Source organism: Pogona vitticeps, chromosome 1, assembly GCF_051106095.1.
Source record: "Pogona vitticeps strain Pit_001003342236 chromosome 1, PviZW2.1, whole genome shotgun sequence".
Lineage (NCBI taxonomy): Eukaryota > Metazoa > Chordata > Lepidosauria > Squamata > Agamidae > Pogona > Pogona vitticeps.
The window spans coordinates 95,175,900-95,195,942 of record NC_135783.1 but is presented as its reverse complement, the minus strand read 5'-3'; the positions used below and the strand labels follow the sequence as shown (position 1 = coordinate 95,195,942).

Genomic DNA, 20,043 nt, shown 5'->3' with positions numbered 1-20,043 from the left:
GATTTTTATTTTTAATTGTGATTTCAGCCTTTTAGAAACCATTGGTAAGAACACAACGACTATATTCTGCTGATAATGATATTTATCTACCATCTGCACATGCTGTTCTGAATAGCAAATTGTTAAAATACACAATCAGCAATGTAAGATTAGAATTACTAAAAATGCATATTAGAAACATTTCCTGGAGGGCTTATTGTATCTAGGAAATACAGATGCCCATAAAATGACTACAAGCTAAATCTTAACATGATACCAAGGACAAAGCCAAGAGATTAACATAATTTTCTTTGTCTCAGAAGACTGTGCAGAGGAGGAAAACACAACCCCACAGTATCAAGTTGGTAGCAAGAATATGAAGCAGCAAAATAAAAAGGAGTCCCACTGAGTCCCATAAAACATTTACTTTGAATGAACGTTTCTGATAATATGTGGTAATTCAGAGCTCCAAGAAAAGCTGTTCAGGAGCTATCTTTCACTTTAGGCACAACTTGTACAAACTCTAGTTACAGTTTTGTAGCTACCAGATACATGTTTTAAAACATCACAGCACCAGGATTTTTATACAACAGCTTCAATCTCCTCTTGTTTCTTACCTGCCTTTGTCATTTCAGTTTTATGCATCAGTTGATAGCATTTGAAAAGTGACACTTGATGTCAGAAACGAAAACCGTGTTGCTTAGGCAAATCTCAACTACAACAAAAAACCCTTATTCTCTTTCCTTTTCTGGATAATTTAGTCACCAGTCTGAGTAGGCTGAATCCGATATTTCATTGCCTAGGTAGACAATGCAATCTAGAGTTTTGGTTGACCAGCAAGTGAGGTTGCTATATACATTCCTCACAGCTCTAACAGCTCCTTGGTCACTCCATACAACTGCCAGGGCCTCAGCCCTGAAATCTCTATGGCAAAAGAGTTTCTCAAAAATTGTTCTTCCAGAACCCGTGTCCATGATTTTATCTTCAGATATTATTGGTGCCATCACATATTACTACAGTACTCCACACTCATATTGGCCATAGCTTCTTCATCAGGCAAACAACACACTGCAAGTTCAACAGGATTGCTACAACGCATTTATGTTCCTAATCACCGAGTCTCTCATTAAAATGCCTCCATCACCCTTCAATCCCAGAAAGGCAGGCTTAGAATGAAATAGTACTGATGCTTCTCTTGAAAGGGACTATCTCCCATTTCCCTAGTATATGCCCCCCTGATGAAGGACTCCTCCTCTGAAATATTCTCTTTAAGGACCAACACTACATTTTATACTACATTACAATTTCCATGTTTTTTCCTTGACTTTGGAACAGACTCCCGTCAGAGATCTGCCTGGCTCCCTCGCTGGGTGTATTTATTTATTTATTTATTTATTTATTTATTTATTTATTTATTTATTTATTTATTTATTTATTTATTTATTCATTCATTCATTCATTCATTCATTCATTCATTCATTCATTCATTCATTCATTCATTCCATTTATACCTCACCTATCTAGTCAATTACGACCAGAGCCAACTTAAGACCTGGCTCTTTAGGCAAGCCTTCCCCCATGTCACTTCCTGATTTTTACTTTTCTTTCCACCATCTATCCTGATTTCCATCTTTTCATCTTGAATGTTACCAATATTGCTGTTTAAACTGTTCCTTTTAATTATGGTTTTTATGCTATTTTATTGTAAGCCACCCAGAGTAGATGTAGTCTAAATGGGCGGGGTATTAAACAAACAAACAAACAAACAAACAAACAAATAAACAAACAAACAAAGGAGTTGTAGCACAGGTAGAAATGTACAGTAGTTTGACATTTCTGTCCTCCATGATTGTGATAAACTTCCCTGACTTACACCCAGAAACTATTTGCCTTGAGAGGAAGTTTTTATAGGTGCCAGATTCTGGGAGAAACAAATACTGTAGTTCTTATTAAAAAAACCAGGCATATGCAAATGCAAATATGCATAACAGACAGAGATTATCAATTCAGTTTTCTAGCTGTGATTGTCATACAAATCACAGAATTTATCCCAATGGAAATGTTCAGCATCATATTATCAGCTTTGATACTCATTTGTTTCAGACTCCTGGGGCCAGCAGCCCTGGAATATATCTCATTTTTCCCTTGGGAGCAAAATTAGTGTCATCAGCCCCTGAGGCAAGGCAGGTTTCCTGCTAGTGCTTGCTTCTCTTGTGAGATAAAACAGTTTGGCTTATACTGTAGGTGATTTCTTTTCATAATGTGCTACAACATTAGAAATACTGAGAAGGGATGAGAAATAGGGTAGAGACCAAGTATATTTCATCCTCTCAGTGCACAATTTATGTCAGTCTGAATTGGAGCTTGGGATATTACTCTATTGGACTATAATTCCCAGACATTTTGAAAGTAACCTTTCAAAGCTCTACTTGGACTGGCATAACAGGCATTACAGCTGCTTCCCCTCCACTGTTCAATTTGTTCTCAAAAAGGTCACAGTATACCCACACGTGTTTCATAAACCTCTGCTCTCAATAATGCAAATGAAAGTTGTGGAGTGTTTTCAAAAGAAAACAGACGAGGTTGTTAACTAGACAAGCAAGCACAGCTGTCAACAAATTCAGGACACTGTCCGCAATCTACAGCGGCAGTTACAAGTCCAAACACCTGTCACAATGGGCACCAAACTGCTGGCAAAGATAAGCAGGGGTCTGTGCATTTTGTTAAGGACAAATCCTCAGAAGCCACTACACTAAAAAATGACTATCAAGATGATAAGAGTCAAGAGACTTTAGGAAGGCAGAAATATTTCTTCTTTCCATGGCTAGCTGTAGAAGCTTGAGACACATACTGGCACTATGTTTTCGTCCTGTATGAAAAAACATGGTGGCCAATTGTTGACAGAAACAACTATTAAAGGAGAGTAAGATAGCAATGTATAGGGACATGGTGGCGCTGCGGGTTAAACCACAGAAGCATCTGTGCTGTAAGGTCAGAAGACCAGCACTCGTAAGATCGAATCCATGTGACGGAGTGAACTCCCGTCGCTTGTCCCAGCTCTTGCCAACCTAGCAGTTCGAAGGCATGTAAAATGCAAGTAGATAAATAGGTACCACCACAGTGAGAAGGTAACAGTGTTCCGTGTCTGGTCTCGCTGGCCACGTGACCACGGAAACTGTCTATAGACAAACGCTGGCTCTACGGTTTGGAAACGGGGATGAGCACCACGCCCTAGAGTCGGACACGACCGGACTAAATGCAACAGAAGAAGAACCGTCACACCAGATGCGAAGCAGTATGCTATACCTTCACAAAATTAGTGGACAATTTTAGTCAACCCTTCCTGCCCAAGAGCTGGAATAGCTGCACTGGTAGGAGTGCTTAGCTTACAGAGGCAGGGGTTGGGAGTATAAATTCCCACCTTGCCTCCTAGAAAAGGAGCCAACCAAGACTGCTTGAAGCATGTGCCACCTGTGTGGGCTTGGGCAAGCTGCATAGTCCCAGAACACTACTGGAAGGAGAAAGCTGTAAGCCACTTCTGGGTATTTTATGCCTAGAAAACCTTAAAAGAATTACTGTAAATTGGAGTCAACCTGATGGCACATAAAGACGGGTTACTTACCTGTAACCATGATTCTTCAAGTGGTAATTCTGTGAATCCACACAATAAAGGGTTAAGTCAGCACCTGCGCTGGTCTCCTCAGAACATTCGAGAGCTCTGTAAAAGGAAACATTGTTAGGATTACCTACACTGCGCATGCTCCGCCCACCCAACGCTCAGTTCCATTTATCCGCCACAGATACCAAGAATGATGCAGATACACAGTAACGGATAGTGGGGAGGTTGGGTGGGTTTGTGTGGATTCACAGAATGAACACTTGAAGAACCATGGTTACAGGTAAGTAACCCGTCTTTCTTCTGCATGGTCTTCTGTGAATGCACACAATAAAGGGTGACTAGCAAGCTTGCTTACCGGTCGGTGGGCCATCACTGAAAGATAGAGGTGAGGACTGCTCTTCCAAAACTTGCTTCCTTCTTGGCCCTGACGTCCAGCCTGTAGTGGGAAATGAAGGTGGACGCTCGCGACCATGTAGCAGTCCTGCAGATATCTGGTAGGTCGACCCCTCGTAAGAGAGCTGTTGAGGACGCCACAGCTCTAGTAGAGTGGGCACGTAAACCTTCAGGAGGAGTCCGATGGTGCACGTCTAAGCTAAAGATATTGTAGAGACTAACCAGCGGGATATTGAAGACGGAGAGACTGGAAGGCCCTTTGTCCAAAAAAGCAGAGGAATAACTTAGGAGACAGCCTGAAGTCTTTGGTACGGGCGATGTAGAAGGACAGTGCTCTCCGAACATCAAGAGTATAGAGCATGCGCTCCGTGTCGTTAGCAGGGTTAGGAAATAATGTAGGGAGAATCAAAGGCTGACTGAGATGAAACTCTGAGACGACCTTGGGAAGAAATGACACATCTGTGTGGAGAATGACTTTATCTTGAAAAAATTGTAGAAATGGCTGGTCCGCTCTGAGAGCAGCTAACTCGCTGGCTCTGCGAGCAGACGTGATTGCTACTAGGAAGGAAACTTTGAGAGATAACAACTTCAACGAGCATGTAGCAAGAGGCTCAAATGGGGTCGCATTAAGGCATTTAAGACGAGGTGTAGCGATCACAGAGGCACTAGCGGTTTGTTGGGAGGTCTGAGGTGTGTAAGCCCCTTGAGAAAGGCCTTCACAGTTGGGTGGGAGAAAAGCCGGGAGGATGGAGAGTCTCTAGGCTGGAAGGCTACAATCGCTGCAAGGTAAACCTTCAAGGTAGAAAGGGACAATCCAAAATCAAACAAGTAGCGAAGGAACTGCAATACGGTGGAGAGTGACGCAGGGGAGGCCTGCCATCTCTTTGATTCAGTAAACTTAAGGAAACTCTTCCATTTGTAAGAGTACAGGGTGGAGGTTGATGACTTTCTGGACCTGTCTAGTATCTCCCTGATCTCCGGGATATCCTCCACGGTGTTAGCCGTAAGGTGGTCAGATCGGGGTGGCATATCTTGCCGTCGTTCTGGGTCAGGAGGGATGGGAACGTCGGAAGCCTGACCGAATCCACTGCCATGTCTCTCAGGGTTGGGAACCACAGCTGGCGCGGCCAAAATGGTGTGACGAGAATTGCTTCTGCTCAGTAAATTCGAAGCTGCACCAGTACTCTCTGAATTAGAGGGAATGGCAGGAATAGATAGAGTAGACCGGCATCCCATGGGATCATAAATGCATCGCCCAGGGAGCTCTGTCCCCGTCCTGCTCTGGACGCATATAGGGGACACTTGGCATTGAGATGAGTGGCAAACAGATCCATTACCGGGATGCCCCAGCGGCAGCAAAGATGACGAAACACGGATGCATCCAGTTCCCATTCGTGCATTTGACTTATGCGACGACTGAGTTCATCTGCTACGATGTTGCTGTCAGTTGATATGTGGACTGCTACCAGAAATATGTGATGTTTCATGCACCATTCCCAAAGAATCACCGTTAGGTAAAGTAGTGACTGGGAGTGCGTGCCGCCTTGTTTGTTTATGTAGTAAAGGGCCGTGGTGTTGTCGGTGACGATTTGCACACCACCATCCCCCTGAACTAGGGGGAGGAAGGCCCTGATCACTGCTAGTATTTCCAGGTGGTTGATATGTAGCTTCTGTTCTTGGGGCGACCAAAGAGCATGAACACAATGGGATTTGCAGTGGGGCCCCCAGCCTGTGGGGCTGGCATCCGTGGTAACTTGAATGGTGAGACGTAAGGGGCGGAACGGTCGTCCCATTCGTAAATGTGGGGGATAATCTCACCACTGAAGCTGAAGTGCTAGTTCTGGAGTTACTAGAAGACGCTTCCTGGGATGATCGTGGTGGGGATTGAATAAAGAGAGGAGCCAAGTCTGTAAAGATCTGAGCTTGAGACGAGCATGGGTTAACGCAGGAGTTGTCGAAGACATTAACCCCAGAAGATGTTGGGCATGCTTGGCTGAAACTGTGTGGCCTGGTTGAAACTTCTTTATTGCTTTGTGGAGTTTCAGTATTCTGTCCCTTGGAAGGAAAATCCGGCCCTTGCGGGCGTCTAGTTTGGCACCAATGTAGTGCACCACCTTTGAGGGGTGCAAACGAGACTTTTTGAGATTTACTTTGAGACCTAAATTGCTGAGGACATGAAGTATGAATTTTGTGTCCTCGAATGCTCTGTGTTTGGACCGTGAGACTACTAACCAATCGTCGATATACGGGAATACAGTACATGAACACCATTCAGCCTGAGGTAAGCTGCTACTGGCGCCATGCACTTCGTAAACGTGCGAGGCGCAGTTGCTAGTCCGAACGGTAGAGCAAGGAACTGATAGATATTGTCCTGGAAGATGAATCTGAGGAATTTGCGATGTTCTTTGTGAATTGTTATGTGAAAATAAGCGTCCTTTAGATCTATGAGAACAAACCAATTTTTCTTTTGCAGGAGGTGAATGATAGAGTCCAGGGTGACCATCCGAAAACGGCGTGGACGGAGGTAAGTATTTAACTTTCTTAGATCTAAAATAGGTCTCATGCCTCCGTCTTTTTTGGTGACCGCAAAATATCTCGAGTAGAACCCGTTTGCTATGTCCCTTTTTGGTACCTTTTGAATGGCTCCCTTTCGCAAAATAGAGTGAACCTCCTCTTCTAGGACAGGGTTGGACAAAGTATACTGTGCCTGACCTAGAGGGGGATATTCGATAAACTCGAGACGATAACCGGAAGAGACAATGTTGAGAACCCAGGAATCGTTTGTGATAACGGACCAGTTTTGAAAATATGGTTGAAGTCTTGTGTTTGGCGTGGGGACTGGCTGGATGGCGCCTGAGTCAAAGATACTGCTTATGTTTTTTTGCAGGGGGTTTGTAGGACTGCCGTCGTTGTGATGACTGCTGTGGACGGTAGGTAAGTACTGCAACAGGAGGCTGTGATGGTCTTGACTGAGACTGACCTTTAAACTGTCGATACTGATGTGGGTGTTGGTTATAACGTGTTGGAGATCTTTTCCATTGATATCTACCAAACCTGGGTTGAGTTTGAAGGTAGTATGATTTAGCAGTTTTCTTAGCCTTATGTAGGTCCTCCAGGTGACTGTCAGTGTTCTGACTGAAGAGACCAGAGACGTCAAACGGCAACCCTTCTACCTTAGTTTTGACATCGTCCAAAATATTTGCAGCACGCAACCAAGCGTGCCTACGCAATGTGATGGCTGACACGTGAATTCTTGCTGCCGCCTCCACGGAATGTCTGGTCGCAATCCTTTGATGCTTGGATACAGTCTGGGCTTCCTCATAGATGTTGAGAAAAGCTTGGCGACTTTCTTCTGGAATCATTTTTAGGCCTGGAAGGATCTTGAGCCACAATTGCTTATGGTACGCTCCAAGAGCTGTTTGGTAATTGTCTAGACGGAGCATGAACGTTATAAGAGAATAAAGTCTTCTACCAATTATCTCTAGTTTCTTGCCTTCTTTATTGGTTGGTATCACATGAGCCCTGCCGGATGGCCTTGAACAACTGGTTTCCACTATGAGGGAATTGGGGATAGGATGCTTTAACAAAAACTTTGCGTTGTCCCCATAGATTTTATACATGTTTTCTGTACGCCTAGGTAAGGGTACGCCGGCAGACGGGTGCTCCCAGTATTCCTGAATAATTTTCAAAAGGGCTGGCAAGAATGGGAGACTAGGAGGAGGGGATCTCCCTTTGGTAATATCTCCGAAGAAAAGGTCTTCCTCCGGTGGAGTTGGCTCGTCCACCTGGAGCTTCAGGGACTTGGCTAGTCTAGATAGCATCTGGGCATAAGAGGAAAAATCCTCTGATGGTGAGGATTCATGTGGGTCCCCCGTATCGGACCCTACTGTTTCCCCAACTGGCAAGTCCTGAGGTTGCAGCTGCGTGGGAGGTTCAGCATCGGAGTCGGAAGGTTGAGGAAAAAAGGGCGTTTCGTCTTCTGACGATGAATCGTGTCCTCTTTTTTGGCCCGAAGGCTGGGTACTAACAGGGACTACAGGCGCTTCGTACGATGTCGGTGGAGGCACCGACGTCGAAGGAATAGATGGGTTGGGCTCAGCAGGTTGAACCTGTACTGGCTGCTGAGGTTGTTCAATTTTTCTATGGCGTCGACGTCGATGTGTTTTCGGTGTCGACAAGGAAGATGGCGAGGACAACTAAACATATTTAATTCGACGACGATGACGATGTCGATCGGACAATGTCGAGGTAGATGATGAGGGGGAGCGACGTCGACGGCGATGTTTGCGGCATCTGTGTCTTGACTCCGAAGAGGAGGAATCTTCGGAGGTCGAACGGTAACGACGTCGAGATCGTCGGTGCTTCTCATCACTGTCTCGACGAGGTGATCGATCTTGATCTCGAGAACAGTGCTTCTTCTTTCCCAGCCTCTTGCTCGGTGGCAAAGGCTGTCGGGAAGGCACAGGGGACGGAAACTGAACCGAAGAAGCCCGCCCGATGGAAACGGGGCTCAAAGGGGCTAAACCCAAGCTTGTGGTAGCCTGCACAAGCTGACTTGGCGTAGGTGAAGAGACGCCAAGGGGTAAAACTGGTTCAGTTTGACGAGGAGGTGGCGGGGATACCCCCGAGACGGAGTCCTTGTCCCTCGAAGAATCTTCGGCTAAGGGAGAGGGCAGCTGGGTGACCACAGCGGAGGCTTGCGGGGTTGGTTCCTTAGACCTGACTAACCCCTTCCCTTTATCCTTCTTTCCCGCCTTAGAGGACGCGTCAGTGGCCGCTCTCTTAGGTCCAGAAGTTTTCTTAGGGGGCTTAGTTAAGGGTACATCCGTGGACTTTGGAGCAGGAGGTTGGGGTGCGGGGCCCTCAGAAAGGCAGGTGGAGGAGGAGGCCGGTAGCTCCATAGAAGTTGGTGTTGAGGCCGACAAGGCAGATTTCCAGAGGTGGAGTTTGAGCCTCTGTTGCCACGCTTTGAGAGCTGCTTTCGTAAAAGCTTGGCAATGGGGGCAGTTTTGGGGAGAATGGGATTCCCCTAAACAAAAAAGGCAAGTGTCATGACCGTCCTGGAAGGGTATCTTAGCAGAGCACACGACACAGCGACTAAAGGGTCCCGATAGTGGCGGAGGCATAGGCCTCAAAGGGTACAGGAGCCGGTAAAAAGGGCGGGAAACGGAACGAACTCACTGCGCTAAGTGCGGAGAAGCCAAAGCGACAAAGCCAAAACCGCAGACCAAGGCAAAGTCCACAAACAGTCCAAGATCGAAAAATCCGTAAAATATTAGCAGAAATAGTAAATAAAGCAAGAGCTCAGCCGAGAAGAACCACTTCGCACGGCGGAGAAATGGAACTGAGCGTTGAGTGGGCGGAGCATGCGCAGTGTAGGTAATCCTAACAATGTTTCATTTTACAGAGCGCTGACTTAACCCTTTATTGTGTGCATTCACAGAAGACCACGCAGAAGAATAATTATTATTCCTACCCAGAGCAAGCACGTTCCTAGGATTCTTAGGAGAATGTGCCTCTTCTTTCAAACTACTTCATGTCATTTTAATTACAACACAATCCTTCATTTCAAACAATGTTATCCATTCAGACATCTTTGAGAAACCCCAAATAATAATTGTCCTAGATTTGGTTAAAGAACTGAGTATTCCTTCCATTTCTGTGTTATAGCTGTCATATGTTTCTACAGTGGGTGATAATACATTTCACCAATGAACTCTTACATCCATCTGTGAGAGTTCTCTTTTGGGTTCAGGGATTCGCACTGGTTCCCAGCTTCAGATCATTTATCAAATACCTTGTCTCAACTTTTAAACATTCAACATTTATTTCCAGAACATCTAAGAAACCATTAACATCCAACAACTCTTCTTAGCCCAGTGGGGTACAGAAGGGATTCTCTCATGAACCAAGAACGGGGTGTTTTTTTTTAAATAGTCCTATTGTCCACAAATATCCATGGGGCCCCACACTCTAGCTTCCTTTTCTCTCCAAGAGAATGGCTTCTTCCCGAGGTACCATACGTCTTTCCAATTTATTGGTCCATGAGTTCTTGAGCCAAAATCTACCAGGTGGAAGAATCTTCTCTCTCTGTTTTCCCCTCAGCCTCTCCAGCTTTGATTACCACCTGAAACCTCCTCTTTATATCTCACCTCTCTCTCTCCTGCTTCCTCCCTTTTTCTTCTTCTTTCTTCTTCCTTTCTTCTCCTTCCCCCTTTCTCAGATCAGCCAAATCCCTTCCTTTTAACTTCCTGCTCTTTCTAACTATTCTGTTACATCTCTCACTACCTCTCCTCCTCTTTCTGGCTCTTTTCCTTTCTCCATTGTTCCTCCACCAGGTGCTATCTCATTTCTCGTTATTCTATCTGTGTCTTACTTTCTATGTTCCTTTCCCTTCTCTCTGGCAGAATGGATGATGCTCGGGTGAGAATGGCTTCAGCTCCACCTCTTGCCTCACATCACATATTTACAAAGCCAATAAAGACTGAAAAAGGCGAAGACTAACAACTTCTTGCTTCATTCCATTTATGGAATGAAGGCAGCTTTCCAAGTTAAAATAACTTGTAGGATATTAAACAGCACAAATCACAAGCACCAAGAGTATTTTAATTGCAGGCACAAATGCTTTTCATTTGCTTTATACTAAGTTAATGTCTTCTAATTTCTTGGTGAAGAGTGAACGTTATTAAAAGTATAAGTTTTCTCTTGATATTTCAAATGCTGTAACTGTACCTGAATTATAATTCTGTTTGACCAGTCCTAATAAACATCATGTATTTTTATGAACTCTCCAGAAGTAGTCCCTTCCATTGTAAACAAATTTCTCTTTTTGTTAGACATCAAATGCCTTGAGACCAATATAGCCCAGAGCAATGATTTTCTTTTTCATAATAGCTGCTGCAGTTTGCGAAGTAGTAAGAGATGCATTCGTCTATTCATTCAAAAACTGACAGGCAGGCAAAGACCAGGCATTTTGGAAAATATAAACAAAGAAACCAGACAGTTAATTACTGTTATTGGTTAAATCCTGTCTTAGTTTTTCCTTTGCTTAGTCCAGTGCCATGCTTGGTTATAGCCAAGAAGTGTATATGCACATGGGGTTCTTACAACTATCTGAATATAACAAACATTAAAATGATGAAACGTTATTACCATTTTTCACAGAAGGCAATGACTGAAGTCTTGTAGACACATTTAAGTTGTTCAGAAAGGACAGCCTACTATTAACTGTTTTACTCCAAGAGATATGAGCATCTTTGCTGTAGCTGAAGAAATTCATCTATTAGCACCATAACTGCATAAAACCACCTGAAGTAACATGGCAACACAACTGTCACAATTATTATTGGACAATGGAGCCTTCCCCACTGCACCAGCTGTGGGATAATGGGAGTTGCAGTCTGTAGCGGGATGCCAAAAGGTAACGTCATTCCTGCCTGTCCATCACAGGAGCTCAAGGGGGAGGAGCCAAGGAGAGAGCAGGAGGGGCGGAGCCAGAGAGACAGTTAGAGAGTTGGGGAGACAGTTAGACAGTTAAGAGAGAGTTAGGGACAGTTGGAGATGTGGAATGAGAGTTAGGGTTTAGGAGAATGAAGGAGAGGGTTAGTGAATTGAGAGATATTGATTGAAAGCAAGAGAGATATTGATTGACAACAAACATGATCCAATACGTATTAACACCTGAAACAGTTCGTATGTGATTTACCTTTTGATTTGTTTGACAATAAAAGAATATTTAATTAAAACTATGCTTCCTAAGTTCTATAACCCTTAGTGTTGGCAGCACTTGTGACATAAGTTGGTATTTGGAGAATACCTGGTGGCAGCGTGAAGGGCTTGTACCTTTGTGAGGGCCAAATAAATAGGGGCAACAAAAGGGTAGATCGCCACACAGTCCAACACATATGGAGGGCATCAACTTAGAGAAGTCTGGCAGATAAAAAACAGCTATAAACGCAAATGCACATAAGAATGCTTCTTTATTCCACTAGAGTACTGAACCACACTGGCTTGCAGATTACAATTACTTCCACCCCCAAATATCTGTAGGAATGTCCCTCCCTATATTAGCCTACCCATAATTTAAGATAATGAGGAGACACTCTTCTCTAAATACCTCTGAAAACCTCTTCACCAATAATAGAGCCAGCCTTCTTATTGTAGAACAAAACTATGGAATGTCTTTCTCACACCAATGCAAATGACACTGCAATCCATATAGGAAGCATACCACCTTAACCTCTGATATACATAATGTTGAGTAGCTCCACGAGCTGACAATGTACAGTGGTGCCTCGCTTAGCGAGTGCACCGTATAGCGATGTTTCCGTATAGCGATCCCTTTTTCGGGATCGCTATACGGAAACATACCCGATCTTCGCAATGGGGAAAACCCGCATTGCGAAGATCGGGTATTGCGGCGGCCATTTTGGAGCCGCCGAACAGCTGATCGGCGGTTCCAAAATGGCCACCGGAAGCCTGGAAATGGCTGCCGGCAGCCGTTTTCGCGCCCTGCCCTCGCTTAGCGAGGGCGCGAAAATGGCTGCCGGCAAGGGGAATCCTCGCTGAACGGGTAAGTAAGCAAGGTATTGGAACGCATTAAACTAAGTTTAATGCGTTTCAATACGTTTCCCCTACCCGTTTAGCGACAATTCCGCATAGCGAAGGTTAATCCGGAACGGATTAACCTCGCTATGCGGGGCACCACTGTATCTGTATTTCTTTAGAAGACAGTAAGAAAACTGCCTTACAATACAGATTCTAATTCAGGAAAGCCTGCAAGAACTCTTTTATCATCTAAGCCAGTGGTTCCCAAACTTGTGTAATCCAGGTCTTCTTAGACTGCAATTCCCAGAAACCCTAGCCAGCAAATTTTCATCATATATGTAGATTTCCTGTGAGTAATTTGTAACAAGTGAGACTGAATCAGAACAAGAACTGAGCTCCTATGATTATGCTTAAGATTGAAGGCTCAATCCATTTTCAGAACCACCCTGATTTAAAAGATTGACAAATATGGAAGAATATCCAACTTTTAAACTAGAAAATAAGAAAGTTGTGTCAGAGTTTAAACCAATATACAGCAGAAACAAAGAATACTGGAATGTGAACACCTGCTGCAGAACACTCCAGCTGCAGAACATTGTAAACAACAGTAAAACACACTGTACAAGACCAGTCTTATGTACAGTAAACCTAGTGAAATGAATGAGACTTGTTTGTCCCATTGATCTCAGTGAATATGCTGCACATAATGTTGCAAGTTACTGGATGCTGTGTCAATGGCCAAAATCTTACTGGTTAGTTACACTGATGTAAGTAACAGCAATGAATTGTTGCTAGTTAACAAACTGCTGCATATATCCCTACCATGCACCAATTCACATGAATGGGCATAGAAAAGGGAATATAAGTAGCGAAGAGGTAACGAGCTGTATTTCACTGCTGTAGTTTATGCCATTCTATTTACACTGGCATAAACGATCAACAGGATTGTGGTCACTGTTTTCTAACAGATGTTGTAATTAAAAGGCAATGACAACACAAAGATTACTGTTGTATCTAAAAATGCTAACAGTATTTAACAAGAAGCACAGTGATCCACAAGATGAATATTTTGCACTGTTATTCATCTTCCTTAGAACACAAATATAATCCAAACTATTCTTATACACTTAAAGCACTTACTAAGTCTCTGTGAAGTACCCAATTTGCATGGAGATAATGAATTCCATCAAGAATCTGATACAGAAGAGATTTGACCATGGATCTTGGCAGCTGCATGGGTTTTTTGTTTGCTTTTGAGGCACGGTGGAACTTGATAATATGCTGGAAATAAAAAGAGCACAAATATGAAAGTTATATTGTCAAAATAAAAATTTTATTCACTGACATTATAAAAAATAAAAGCCCTGTATTGTTTTAAAATCTAAAATAACAGATACATACTTTTTAAAAATGTGGTTTTATACCTAATGCTTCAGAAAACAAAACATGGAATTTGAGCTTTTAAATAGCTGGCTGTGAAGTTTCTTCAGGTAAAATGGATTTCATATCCAGATTTGCACCTTGCTGACATATTTCAAATTTCCATGCAGCTCTCCCACAGGTTTAAAGAAATTCCATTATAAATTAGATGCTTTTAAAATTTCTGCTAAAAAGTAATGGGCCCTGGAGATCTGTGTCAAAAAATTCCAAGGACTGCAACTAAAACAATTTATGCAAACTCAACAAATTTGCGTTTTGCTTTCATTATGTACTGAGGGTGAGAAATTGCATATTTGTAATTCATTTCTTGGTACACTGATTACAGACAGAAAAGCTGAGCTGGATGGGAAAAAATAGCAAGAGTGAATAGTTGGGTAAAACTGAGATTTGTGACAGATGAAATAATCTCACCCTCAGATTAATTCAAACATTCCACAACTTCCTAAGGATTTGACAAAAATGCATTTACTAGAATTCTAAAGGCCTCCTCTAAAATTAAACTTTATTTTCTCTGAAAGGTATTTTTTCTTAGATAGTATCTCCTATTCAAAAGAGCTCCTCTCCCTCTCCTTGATCCCCTAATCATCATCATCATAAAACTGCACAGCTGAAAGAAACCCTATGGATCTACGAGTATGATTTGCCCTGAAACATACAGGATATTAAGGAACAGAGAGTGATCATATGTAAAATGCTTTTTCCTTCTTATAGAATGTATAGGAGAAACTTTCTGCAAATATTTTCACAGCAGGAATAGACAGAGCTTAAAATGTATTCTTGAATTAATGTATTCTCAGAGACTGGCGAAACATTAGGAAGAAAAACCTCCAGAAAACAGCCAAACAGCCTGAAAAACCTACAACAACCAAGAGCTTAGAATGTTTTTTTTTGGGGGGGGGTTGGTTGGTTTTTGGACTGCAACTCTCAGAATCTCCCAGCCAACAGGGACAACATTTCTAAGTTCAGGGTGAGTGTCAGTAATGCTCACTCAATCCCTTTCTTTCTCTGACATCCAGCATCAGTGTTCCTTCCTTTTATCATCTTCAATCATAACTACAATTAACATTTGTACTGCAGATAACCATCTTTCCCTCCTATCGACATTTTGCAAAAGCATTTCAAATCCCAGTTAAGAAAGTGACGTGATTCCCCACTGAAAGAGATATATGTGGAAGACACTGTAATGAGAAGATAGGAACTGTTCACAGTGCATCGTCACATAACACTATAGGTGTACCTCGGTTTACGAAATTAATGCATCCTCCAGGACATTACGTCATGCAGAAATTTTGTAAACCGATACATGGAATGCGCTAGGAAAGGAGGCGGCACTAGAAACCTCCAAGCGCAATGCATCCTGGGGGAAACCCTTTCATACAGCGGGGGGGGGGGGAGAAAAAGAACGTAAACCGGGGCATTATTTATTATGGATTTTGGCTTGTAAACCAAAAATTATGTAAACCGAGGCTTTTGCAAAGCGAGGCGCTGTTGTATTATCCTTGTATGTTGAAGGCACAACACTGCTATTCAGAGGGACCAGACCTGAACTTTTCATCTCATCAAAGCTGGGGGAACAGGATATGATCACGCAAACAAATAAAACACCAAACAAACAAGTACTGAGAAATGATAGAAAACAGTATTTAAAATTGTGAATGCTGCTAATTATGTTTTTCTCCATTTCTGTTGGTATGCAGTCACCATAAAGCTAAACAAACCCACCAATGCATGTGAACACAGAAATTGCATGTCTTAAAAATCACTTAATGAGTAAATGCATAAGCTCTTTCTTTTAAAAAGTGTTATTTTAAAAATGTATTGTCTCCATATCAATTTAAAAATTAGATGAAATGTATTATTTAAAACTAAATGTAGAGGAATTGATGAACATTAGAAGTAGCAGACTGGCAAACCAAATATTCAGCCCTCCACTCCTATGCTCCTCCTGGCACCTTTCCTCTCACAGTCTGACAATCATGATATGCCCCACCATTTCTATTCCCCCTCTTTTATATCTCCCCACTTTCACAAAGTCCTAAGAGAAGGGACTTGTTTTTCTCTTTCTTATTCAGTAAAATACCATAAACAATGATGAAAACCAACAATGCAACTATACTGATACGGCAATAGCTGAAACTAGCGGCATCACAGACCTGACATTTAATCAGCCAGCTAATATTTTTTGCCAGCAGAAAACTTGTTATTCACAATTAAAAATTATGTTTCCTGATTGCCAGCTATGGTTTTCATAATCTATACTGTAGTGCCTAGCACAATGGCAACCATTACTGCAGAACAGCTGAATACTCACATGACTTTTCTGTAACTCCACCATTAAGAGACTGGCTATTAAAGCCATGATTTTACATTTTGAAAACTTCACTGCTATCACCCAACATATTATTCAATCAATCTTGGCAGAAGACCTGCTTTATTTTGCAGGACAACAGCATTTAAACAAAGTGAGAAATTTCGAATTTACTAGTCATGGCTCTTTCTAATCTTTATGTACCCCATTCCTCTCAACCACCTTCTCTTGTCTTGGCCATAATCACTTTTGGAAGTGACTATTTTTGGAAGTCCTGCCAGTACAACAGAGATATATATTGTACTGTATTATTATTATCCCCCACCATGTAGAGACTAATGACTGATTTTCAAGATCATCAAACATCAAAGACCAAATTTTGTAGTAACATAGGGATTTATCTAATTCTGCCCCTTCACTGATAGAGAGATCTGATTTAACAAAGGATTCTATTAGCAGAACGGTGACTGAAATTATCTTTACTGATTCTCTCTCTCCGCTGCAGCCCTCTGCTGCTCATTCAGTCTGCTCCAGAGTTGGGATGGCCATGTGAGGTTACAGGGGAGCAAAGAATTAGTGAAAATTGCCTGCTTCTCCATTCTGCTGGATCAAAGATCATTCCATTGGAGGAAAGAAACCACTAGATACATAGTATGACTGCACCCTTGCCATTAAATAGAGAAAAGATCCAGTTTAATTTAAGGGAACCATTTTACTCAGTTTATCCTACTTGGAACTGCAGTTAACAAAGTAAATTAAATTCATCATGTTTACCACTAGAGATGGGCATGAATCAGAAAAAAATGTGATTCACTGATTCATGATTTGTCAGTTAATGAATCATAAATTATGCATTTGATTTTTTTTTCTGATGAATCAATTCATGAACTCAAGTTTTACTTAAAAACCCTAAAGGATACCCTCCCAATAACCCAGAGACACCAAATTCACAGGAAAGCTTCCTCTGACTCTCCTCTACAAGCTCTGTTATGTTTGGCGAAGATTGGGTTTCAGACATCTGAGTTATATACCTACAAGGAGGCCCCACCCTAAGAAAGGTTTCCCCAGGCACCTAAAAATCACAGAAAAGCTTCTATTGACTTTCCTCTACAATCCCTCCATGTTTGGTGAAGATTGGATTTCAGACATCCACGTTATACACCCTTAAAGTGGTTCTCCACTCTCCTTTAGCAGCTGGCTTGGGGAAACCCAATCTTCACCAAACTTGGAGGGATTGTAGAGGAGAGTCATAGGAAGCTTCTCTATGATTTTAGTGTCTCTAGGTGCCCAGGAGTAATTTTCCAGGGGCCCCCTTCTTTCTGGGTGTATAATTGAGACACCTGAAACCCAATCATCACCAAACATGGAGGGACTGTAGACAAGAGTCAGTGGAAGAGTCAAAGTCTCTAAGTGCCTTGAGGGCTGTTTTATAGCCAAATTAATCAATGAATCAAAAATCACTAAAAATTTGTTGATCCATGATTCATCGGGGGCACTAATTCATATGAATATGAATCAATGAATTAGTGATTTTTGAATGGATTTGGCAATTAATTGTAAAATTCATGCCCAACTCTATTTACCACTGCTTCTGATATACTCTATATTTATTTTATAACATTTTATTAAACACATGAGAAATTTAAAAAGCTAACATGGTTCTCCTACAGATACTTGTCTTAGAACTCTCTCAGTTAGAGGCCGATTGCCCTCACTCATACACTTACATTTATAAAGTTTCAAACCAACTGTACCAATAGTTTATGTCAACTTCCTTTGACTTTTCAGTTTCCTCAGCTATTACCTGTATTTACAGTATTCCTACTCCAACAGGATACGGAATGCTTTTATATATACGGGCATGTTTCTGAAAAAGTGGAACATAATCCACAAAAGCTTACTCAGAAATAAATGTTAGTCTTGAAGGTATCACAACAGTTTTGATTTTGTTTTCATTTTTGTTTTTGTTCCTGTTTATAGCATATTACCCAGATACAGAGATGCCTTTTCTCTCTCATGTGAGACATCTGCTTGCATTACCACAGGAAGACTCTCCGGTTTTCCTTATCCCTGTCCTGCTTCTTGCGTTCCTCCACATGCCATTCTAGAGGGTAGGGTTCTGTTGTCCTAGAGCAGTGGTTCCCAACCTTGGGTTACTCGGGTGTTCTTGGACTGTAATTCCAGAAGCCATCACCACCAGATGTACTGGTTGGGGTTTCTGGGAATTGCAGTCAAAGAACACTTACTGCATTTTTCGCACCATAAGATGCACTTTCCCCCCACAAAACAGGGGGGTGGAAAGTCTGTGCGTCTTATGGAGCGAAGAAAACAGATTATATTTTCCTGTTTTCTTCTCCTAAAAATTTGGTGCGTCTTATGGAAAGGTGTGTCTTATGGAGCGAAAAATACAGTATGTTACCCAAGGTTGGGAACCACTGCCCAAACGGAAAGAAGCCAGGAAAGCCCAGTTGAAGAATATAAAATTTCTAATTTGGGAACAGTGGGAAATGTGGAGGACCGCAAGTTTTACTGATTCATGACCAATGGAATTTTCAAATAGTATTAATCACATTTATATGTTGACCTTTCCTTCAAGGAGCTCAAGGAGATATACAGTGGGGTCTCTACTTAAGAACGTCTCTACTTAAGAACAATCCAACTTAAGAACAGCTCCATTTGCTAAATTTTGCTTCTACTTGAGAACAGAAATCCAAGATAAGAACAGGAAAAAAAACCTTTCCTGCTCTTTTTTTAAGGTCATCTTAGGTTAAAAAAAAATCTCCCCCTAGTGGTAGAGTACGTATTAACCAGCTTTGCATTAGTTCCTATGGGAAATAATGCTTCAATGTACGAACGCACCTCTACGTAACAAAAAAACCCAGCCAGAACGGATTAATTGGTTTTCAGTCCATTCCTATGGGAAATCTTGCTTCAACTTAAGAACGTTTCAACTTAAGAACACCATTCCAAAACGGATTAAGTTCTTAAGTAGAGGTTCCACTGTAGTTTCTATGGACGGAAAAGAGCAGATACGGATTAAATGGTTTTCAATGCATTCCTATGGGAAATGCAGATTCAACATAAGAACTTTTCAACTTGAGAACCACCTTCCAATACGGATTAAGTTCTTAAGTAGAGACCCCACTGTATGTGGATCCCTGTAACTCATTTAATCCTCACAACAATCCTGCAAAATAGATTAGGCTGAGAAGTAACATCCAGGCCAAGATTAGTGGATGAGCTTTCAAGGATTATATGGGCTTTAAACATGGGCTTCCAAGTATTACCCAAATGCTATGCCATATTGGTTTTCAATATAAAATATAAAAATAATCTAGATTGGCAACCTCTCTGTTCTGAAAGGGGTAAACAATACAGATCATACTTAGAACAGAGCATGCAAACTAGTATAAAGTTTGGCTGCTCTTAATAATATAAATGTGTCCCTAACATGTGGATTTTAAAGCTGATTCTTGAAGGAGGAGAGTGAAGGAACTTTACATACGTTGATTGAGAGGTTGTTCCAAGTGTAACAGGCAGCGTGGAAAGAGACAAAGTTGGGAGTGAGCAAAAAGACAATGGGGAAATATGATATGGGGCTCAGGAAATGAGAAAAAGGGAATTATTCAAAACAGGAGAGATAATGTTTTAGTCATCAACAGACTTCACAGAGAGAGACAGACAGAGAGAGAGAGAAATGAAGCAAACTTAACTGAAGATTCTACATTCAGAAGAAAAGATTCCAAGGGTCAAAAAA

At 41.9% G+C, this 20,043-nt stretch overlaps 1 protein-coding gene across 3 annotated transcripts in view; it reads right to left on the bottom strand.

Annotated features, from left to right (window-relative positions):
- The window catches only part of CDK19 (cyclin dependent kinase 19), a 134,349-nt gene that overhangs the window by 59,922 nt on the left and 54,384 nt on the right, over positions 1–20,043 (bottom strand). For all 3 annotated transcript variants that reach the window (XM_020805351.3, XM_020805348.3, XM_078385056.1), the window contains exon 4: positions 13,679–13,819. In XM_020805351.3, the coding sequence (XP_020661010.1) occupies positions 13,679–13,819 (141 nt within the window). The remainder of the gene's footprint in view (positions 1–13,678; positions 13,820–20,043) is intronic.